The following is an 8,864-nucleotide window of genomic DNA, read 5'->3' on the forward strand; positions in this document are numbered from 1 at the left end:
AAAAAATAACGGGGGGAAAAAAGGAAAGTAAGAAGCATACTTCGATCATCTACAATGGCCAATCGAAAAAGGACTCCAGTCCAAAGCTCTTTCAGACATTTCAAACCTGGGGTTTGAATATTAAGGGTGTGGAGCGCTGGACAGACAGGCCACAGAACTCAGTCCTAAGTCCAGGACACCAAGGGGCAAGCAGCGCCAAGGAAGACACGCTGCGTGGCCACAGGGTGACCCACCCAGAGGCGCAGGTGGTGGGAGCAGAGACTTGATCAGGCATGCGTGGGAAACGCAATGTTGGCAGACAGATATCTATGCTTCTTAAAAGAACTTTTCCAGTAAGACTGTCCACACAGTCCAGAGAGGCAGAGGGACTCCCTCTAAGGGAAGGTGACAAAGGGACAGGGAGCCTGCTCTGTCCCCTCAGTAAACACAGCCACCCTCCAGCAGCATTTCCCAGCAGGACCACATCTCCTAGACTGGACGCCAGAACACACTGCAGCCTGTACCGGAGTCCTGCCTGTCCCACCACTGCCCTGCGCCTAGACTCGGCCAAGAACCTCGAGCACCCAGACAGTCAGACACTGGTCACGCCCTCTGGGCACTCAGAGGACCAGATGCTGATCAGGTAGGTACCTGAGCCCCAGTCTAACCAGAGCAGGCACAGGGTCTTCAACAGAATAAGCAGTTTTCTGTGACACTGAGCTTACCCAACAGGAGAGGGGGCAGAATCAAGAGAAAAGAGAAGTCCAAAGAGCTGCAGGCAGAGACAGCTATGAGAATAAGACACCCTAAAGGAAAGGAGTAGGGAACCAGGGTTCCCTCACTGCACCCTCAGGAAGAGGGAAGTCAACAGAAACAAGAGCTCAAGGCAGCAACACTCAGCCCCAACCCTCATCTGAGCTGCACCTAAGTCAACGTAGAAAAGGATGCTGCATTTCATCAAGATGCAGGATTTTCAAAACTTCACCAAAACAAAGACTCTGGGGGACATCTCAGAAAGGATGGGGTGCTAAGGTGCAAGGAGGAAATCGCTGACAAGCAAGATGACAAAGAAACATTTCAGAATTCTTTACGCCAAACCACAGGCTCCAAAGTCCCCAAAGAGGAGTCAGAGAACATGCACACAAAGGTGAGCACGAGAACCTAACATCTTACAAAACCAGAAGAGTTCAGCAAACAAAACATGTGGTATCACAAAACCTAACCCAGTCCTTAGCAAAGGGAGGCTGTCACCATGTCACATGTGGCTTCAGGACCACACACTCATCGCAAGGACAGAAGTCCTAGCAACCACACAGAGAACCAGGTGTCAGCGAGCGAGCTCTGCAGGTTGGTCCACACAGCACTCTGTTCTGGCCTCACCTTCACTCTGTAGGACCCACCCTCAGCTCCCAGCCCCCTGGGTTCCCCACAGCACTCTGTTCTGGCCTGACCACCGAAGGATCCACCCTCAGCTCCCAGCCCCCTGGGTCCCCCACAGCACTCTGTTCTGGCCTCACCTTCATCGTGTCGATCTTGCCCTTCACCTGCTCGTTTTTCGCCAGCGCTCGCTCCAGGCACTCTTTGGTGTAGAGCTGGGGGTTTCGGCCTTGATCTATGTACCTGGGCACAGGGAACACCCTTATTAATATTCTTGTGGGCAACACTTGTGTTCTGGGGAGAGTTCTGGCGGCCTAGTGCTAAGAAATTGTGTTGCAATCCCAAGGCATGAAGTTCGAATCCACCAGCTGCTCTGCAGGACAAGGAATCTCCTCCCGTGAGATTTGCTGTTGCTGTTGATTGTTGTCAAGTTGAACATGACCCATAGTGACTCTGTGAACAAAAGACCTACTGCCTTTCCCTAACAAGCATCACATCTTCAAGCTCAGTTTCCAGAGGCATGTGGTTTAGGAAGTGGATGCCACTCCTGCTCCAAATCTGTTTTACAACTGGGCACTCCACCAAACACTGTCCACACTGGCAAAACATTCTGGTATTTAATACCCCATGGTACAAGGTTCAGCGTAAAAGCAAACCCAGGTTACTTCACACTACACATTGACAAAGAGTGATGTGCAAAGTGGAAGAGTGTTCCTCCAAATGTAACAGCACCTGTCTCATAAGTGTCACCAAGCAGAATACGACTGTGAGCTTTAGACAAAAAACCTGAACTCTGTTCTATAACTGACATCATTTCTGTACCCTTGTAGAGTTTCCAACTAGGTCTTACTGTGATGCTGCACACTGTTCAATACTCCTGTCAAATCCCATAATGGTTACCCATTACGTACAGTGTCTAGATGAGCTTCCAGATTGATTCATGTTGGTAAACAGGAGGGGCATCCACTTCCTAAACCAGGTACCTCTGGAAACTCTACAAACTATATATACCATGGGATTTACTGCCTCTGAAATCATGCTGGAAGGTCACCTAGGGGTCAGTTCTAGTTTCCAGCTCAACAGTACACAAAAAAATGGCCAAAAGTAAGGACCAGAAAGTGACTATCTTATGGATGAAACTATCCAGGGCCCAGTTAACAGAGAGTCCCTCATTTATAAGCTATCTCACGTCACTTCTAGTAACAGATGGAGGTCGGGAAACCCAGCTAGCTTCACACCTCAGTTCCACTTCAGCTGGCATTTGTACGAAGAGGGCTTTGAGGGGGTTCGTTCCAGTTCGAGTCCCTGCTGAGAAGCTTTATTTCCACCGCAGCAGCGGGTAGGCGTTGCAGAGTCACTCCTAACACAGAGTAAGGCTGCAGGCCGTGGAACTGCTGCTGGAGGAAAAGAGCTGAGCAGTTCCAACTCACCGGCCGGCTGGAGGTGAACACTGCCGCAGTCTGCTCTCGTGAAGATTTATGGCTCAGCAGCCAGATAGAGGTGTGAGTCAGTCAGAATCGACTCGGGCAACGACACAGATAATGTTGTTGCTGGGAGCCATCAAGTCAACTGACTCATAGTGACTCACAGTATTGAAACCCTGCCTGACCTGTGCACAAGCCCACCGTGCCGGCCACCAGCCCAGTCCTTCTCACTGAGCGGCTCTCCCTTCTCTGATGACCTTCCACCCTTCCCAGCACGGTATCCTTTTCCAGGAACTGGTTCCTTGTGACACGATGACCAAAGACTGTGACATTAAGTCCCACCACCCTTGGCTCTGAGGCACTCTGGCCACACTCCTTCCTAGATGAACTTGTCTGTTCTTTGGGCAGTTCATGGTATCCTCAATACTCTTCGCCAACATTTTTTCCAACACATTAATTTATCTTCAGTTTTCCTTATTCACTGTCCAACTTATGCATCAGAAGTAAATGAAAATAACACAGCTTAGGACAAGTGCCTTCTGATATCCTAACTCTTTAGCATTTCAAGAGGTTCCTGAAAAAGCCTCTAGCATTTAACAAGATTTCCAGGTGATTTTTATTGCTCCTCCAGGTGAAACATGTATAGCTAAGAATCACCGGGGGCTCTTGTTAACATATAGATCTGACTCAGTGTACCTGTGGATGGTCTGTGGCTGGAGGACCTCCAGCGGACACTCCAGCCATGACTTCAGGAGGTGCCAAACGACCTACAGCAGACAGGGGGTCATTTCCCCCCACCTACTCAAATGCACTGCCATGGACTCAGAACCAATTCATAGCTAACCTTCCGCCAGTTTTCAAGACTGCAAACTGCATGCGAGGTGACTGCCCATCTTACCCTTGGGGCTGCGGGTGGATCTCAACTGCCCACCTTCACATTGGCAGTGCAACTCTAACCACTAAGCCACCAGAGGGAACATTATCATCCTCTAGGATGTGCACTATAGGGACACGCTGGGAATTCTAAGACCACTTTTCAACTGGTTGCGCTGTAAGGTTTTTTTATAATATAGTTGACCTGAGACCTACTTCGTAAGATTTTCCAAAGCCTACTATTTCAGAAGTGCACAGCCAATCCATTCTCCTAGTCTGTCATAATCTGGGAGCTCTACTAAAATTTGTTACAGTGCTGAGAGCTGGTCAATGAATAAAAATGACAGAAGAAAAACTAGTGCCTCTGCACTGTGGTGTCGGGGCAGAGTATTGAATACCCATGGGCTGACCAAAAGAACTGACAGTTACGTCTAAGAGAATGTGCAGCCAGAGTGCTCCTTGGAGGCAAAGATGGCGAAGCTTCCTCTCATATACTTTGGGAGTATTTCTAGAAAAGACTATTCCTTAGAGAAGGACAACATGCTTAGAAAGGGAGGGGAGGGGGGGTCTACAACAAAAGAGAGGAAGACCTTCAAACCAGGTGGACTGACACAGTGACTACAGCAAAGGGCTTGTCCAGGGGACTGTGAGGACGGTACAGGATAGGATAGGGTTCATTCAGATAGGCTCATGCTTGATGGCACCTACCAACAAATCTATCATTTCCCACTAAAAGGAAAAGTGTGTCCTGTATCTGATCACACGCCCAGGGAGTCTCTCACACCTCTAATTAGTCAAACTTTGAATCCCATCAGAGTGGAAGCTGCATGGGAGCCAGGTTTCCGTCTGCTGGTCGCTGACTGTTCCAGGCCCTGCTGACCTCACAGTGATGACCTCTGACGGAAGGAGCTGTCACACAAGCAAACCGGTCTCTTACCCAACAAATCCAGGACAGGATACTCACTCAAAAACTTCGAGAGGCACCATAATATCATGAAGCTGCTGTCTGCACTTATCAATATCCTGTAAGCCAGTAACAATGAAATTCCTGTGCAAAGACAAAAATCAGGGGACACTGGTGAATTCTGATGTCTCAACACCACCTGCAGAGCCCCCGGTAAGGCCTCAAACAGGTGTTCATTTCCTTCTAACCTAGACACTGTCAACATGTGGTGAACGGCTGGCCCTTCAAAGAACCTGATGAGAACGATAACCACCCCCTCTCAAAAAACAACGGGATTTTACGACGTTATACTGAAGTGCTGGGGGCAGGGGCTGCAGCTCAAGCACCTCACCCTGGACAAGTGCCACTCACCCTCTGGGTTCCTCATGAATTATTGGACTCATCAAGCTCTGATAGTTCCTGGGATGTTACCCAGCGACGGGGACGGGCTGCATCTCAGATGAACTGATCGGGATGTTTTTGAACTCCCAGGGCCTAGCACTCTGACCAGCGAAAGGGTCACTATGAAATATTCCTTCCCACCGGCCCTCACCCCAGAGGCTCACACCCAGGTTCGAGCAGCGGGAGGCGGTGCAGCCGCTGTCCTCCCTCCGGGGCCCGGTCTGCGCGGCCGCTGTCCTCCCTCCGGGGCCTGGTCTGCGTGGACCGCGTCCTCCTGCGGGGCCGAGATCTGACTCCCGGGAGGTCGCCGGGCCGAGCGGAAAGCAGCGGCACCTGGGCAGGCAGACCCTAGTCGCCCTGATGGGCCCAGAACTGCAGACTGCCCCACCACGGCCCTACCTCCAAGAGGGCCCTCGGGGCAGGCGACTCCCGGGCTCCAGATCCCGCCCCGCTTCCTGCCCGCCCGCCCGGGGACCCGCACTCACAGCTTCTGGTTGAGCCCGGCCTGGCTGCTGGGCTGGAAGTCGCTGACGATGATGCCGAGCTGCCGGATGTTCTCCACGAACTTCTCCAGGTGCTCCTCCAGGTGGTCGAACTTCTCCGCCATCGCGCCCACGCTCCTCCAGGAGACCCGCAATAGCAACGCCGCTGCCCAGCCCACCGCCTGCTTCCTGCTTCCGCCCGACCCGCCGGCACTTCCGCTTCCTCAGAGGGTGAGTGGGCGTGGCCGGTGCGCTGGGGGCGGGGCCATGAGAGTGCCGCTCCCGCCTCTGGGCGGGGACTTAACTAAGGAGGCGGGGCCTACACCTGGAGTTGGGTTCCAGAACCGGGGACACAGTCAGGCGTTAGGTGGGGGCGGGACCTGGTCTAGGGGCGGGGCGGGGGCAACAAGGCTGGTGAGGGCAAGGCCGGCCCTCAGGAGACAGGTGACAACACCTTGTTGTTGTTGATTGCCTTTGAGTTGAGCACAACTCATAGCGATCCTATGAACAAAAGGCCTGAAGCCCCTCTACAACTACATTTAGCAAAGTTCATAGAGTTTCCGGAGACTTGTTAATTTAAGAAGTGAATGCCTCTCCTGCTTCCAAACCTGTCATAGTATGTTATTGTTTTTATGTGCAATTGAGTCACCCGAGCTATGTACAGCAGTTCTGAACCCTTCCCTGGCCTGAGCCAGTCACACTTAACTCCGACACACCAACCCCCATAGCCCCAGTTACTGTATCAATCCATCTCATCTGGGGTCTCCATCTCCTATGCTGTCCGTCCACCCTTCCAAGCATGATGTCCTTCTTCAGGGACCGATCTCTCCTAGCCACGTGCCCAGAGTAAGTGAGGCAGAGCTTCAAAACCCTAGCCTTGGCTAGGCTTGGCTTTACCCTCTCCAAGATAGACTGATTTGTTCTCTTGGCAGTCCATGGTATGTTCAAGACTCTTCTCCAGAACCACAACTTGAAGGCATCTATTCTTCTTCTGTCATCCTTTGTCATTGTCTAACTCTCTGAAGTATAACACATAATTGAGAAGACTGCAGCCTGGATTAGGCGCACCTTTGTATGCAGACTGACATCGTTGCTCTTCAGCACTCTGAAGAAGTCCATGACAGCAGATTTTCCCAATATAATTCATCTTTTGATTTCCTGACTACTGGTGCCAAGAGTGTTAATTGTGCATTTGAGCAAGCTGTAATTGCTAATAACCTCAATCTCTTCTCCATCTATCCTGATGCTGCCAATTTGACCAGTAGTGAGAATATTTGTCTTCTTGATGTAGAACTTCGTATTGAAGGCTATAGTCCTTGACCTTTTGAAGCAAGTGCTTCAGGTCCTCCTCAGTTTCAGCAAGCAAGGTTGTGTCATCTGTATATGTTGTTGTTAGATGCCTTCAAGTTACATGAGACCCATAGGAACCTTAACGAAGAACAGATCTGGACCCTGTTCTAGCCTGTGCTATGCTCACAATCCCTGACACACTTGAGCCCATTGCTGCAATCACTGTCAATCCATTTGATAGAGTGTGTTTCTCTCTTTCTCTCTTCCTCCACTTTTCCAAACATGATGTCCCTCTCCAAGGAATAGCCTCTCCAGAAACACACCCAGAGTAGCACTCTAGCTGCACCTTCTCCAAGACATATCTGTTTGCTCTTTTGATAGTCCATGGGTTGTTCAGTTCTCTTCTCTTACACCACAGCTGAAAGGAATCAATTCTTCCTCTGTCATCCTTAGTTATTGTGTAGCTTTCAGATACATACCAAGTGATTGGAAAGACCATGGCCTGAATCAGATGCACCTTGGCACTCAAACTAATATCACTGTTGCTTAGTAGTTTGGAGAGGTCCCTAACTGCAGACTCTCCCTGTGCAGTATGTCTCCTCATCTCCTGACTGCTGCTACCAAGGATGTTGATTGTGAATCCAAGAAAGATGAACTCGTTGACAGTTTCAATCTTTTCTCCACCTAGCATGATGTTGCCAATTGCGCTAATAGTGAGAATTTGTGTTTTCTTGATGTTGAGGTTCAATCTGTATTTAATCCATATTGTTGGCCACGGGGCCTGAATATTAGGGCAGCATTTGAGCTCTGAGTTGGGGTGAGGCATACATACTGGGAGGAAGGCCTGAGCACTGGAGTTTGAGCACTGGGTGAAGATATGGGGCTAAGTGTGGACAGGGCTTGGGTTGGGGTGTGGCCTGGCCTGGAGGCCTGTGCTCTGAAGCTGGTCTGGGCCTTATGAGCAGAGTTTGGATCTAGCAAAGGCAGAGCCTGGCTTCCAAGGGCAGATGATGACCTCTGCCACACCTGGGCAGGACCTAATGGGCCCCCTTAGCCTTGGTGTGCAAGACCCATGGGCTATCTCCAGGAGAGCGGTCAGCCCTCTGCAGTATGTTCCCCTGGCTCCACAACTCATAGTGATCCTGCGAACAAAAAATCTGAACTTTGCCCTGTCCTGTGTCGTGCTGTCTCTGATATGCTTCAGCCACTTGTTAGGGTCACTGTGTCAATGCACCTTGTTGAAGGTCTTCCTGTCTTTCCCTGACCCTCCAGCTTCCCAACATGGTGTCTTTTTTGCAAGGACTAGCACCTCCAGACAATACGCCTAAGGTATGTGAGACAACATAGGCCTGAGAAGCTCAGGTCCTGGACCTTGGACAAGTGGACCTTACCAGATACTGGAGTGCAGGCCTGCTAGGCTTCTCTTGCTGGACCTGTCCCCTCACCCCTTCCTGCCCCACCCAAGCCTGTGCACCTGAGCAGAGACCCAGCCCCCTAACCCTTCTTACCTGCACTCCCCTCTCAGTGCTACACCTCAGCTGAGACTGGAATGTAGCCTTGCTGGGCTCCTCAGATCCCGTGCAGGATGCAGCCCTAACCACTGCACTCTTAGAAGGATGTTCTCTTGTCAGCCATGTCCTTCCTGTGGCCACCTAACTCTGTCCCAGCCAGAATAACCGCTGCCCACCTTCCACTGCCTCACCAGGATGACATCTATAGACTAGTTAGCAGGGCCCTCTCCATAACATGGGACTAGCAGCTTCTAGTAATGCCTTCTACTAGCTCTACCTCCACCGGACAACATCTCCACAGACAGAAGACCTAAAATAGCATGAAGGCCCCGGGGAGACTGACTCCCTGGCCGTCAGGAGCTAGTAGGAGGTCACATCAGGTTCCTTTCCTTCCTGGATGTAGTCAACCACCATATCCTCAAACTCTTTCCTTTTTATACTTGCCGTGGGCTCTTCTTCCCCTACCTCCCACAGCCCTCCTGGGCCAGGCTCTCATCCCTCATGCTAATTGCCCTAAAAAACCCCAAAAAGTAGCCTATGGACTCCTGTTTCTGAAGAATGACCCTCCATCCACCGCTTGAAT

At 50.9% G+C, this 8,864-nt stretch overlaps 1 protein-coding gene across 1 annotated transcript in view; it reads right to left on the minus strand.

Moving 5' to 3' along the window:
* The window catches only part of LOC102853311 (mediator of RNA polymerase II transcription subunit 10-like), a 6,900-nt gene extending 1,292 nt beyond the window's left edge, over nt 1-5,608 (minus strand). Inside the window, exons 1-3 of the mRNA XM_006901300.1 lie at nt 5,484-5,608; nt 4,618-4,701; nt 1,497-1,599 (exon numbers count right to left, since the gene is read on the minus strand). Coding sequence (XP_006901362.1) covers nt 1,497-1,599; nt 4,618-4,701; nt 5,484-5,605 — 309 coding nt within the window. The 5' untranslated portion in view covers nt 5,606-5,608. The remainder of the gene's footprint in view (nt 1-1,496; nt 1,600-4,617; nt 4,702-5,483) is intronic.
* Nucleotides 5,609-8,864: the final 3,256 nt, after the last annotated feature.

Source organism: Elephantulus edwardii, unplaced genomic scaffold (genome assembly GCF_000299155.1).
Source record: "Elephantulus edwardii isolate Elephantulus edwardi_28Jun2011 unplaced genomic scaffold, EleEdw1.0 scaffold00317, whole genome shotgun sequence".
Taxonomy (NCBI): domain Eukaryota; kingdom Metazoa; phylum Chordata; class Mammalia; order Macroscelidea; family Macroscelididae; genus Elephantulus; species Elephantulus edwardii.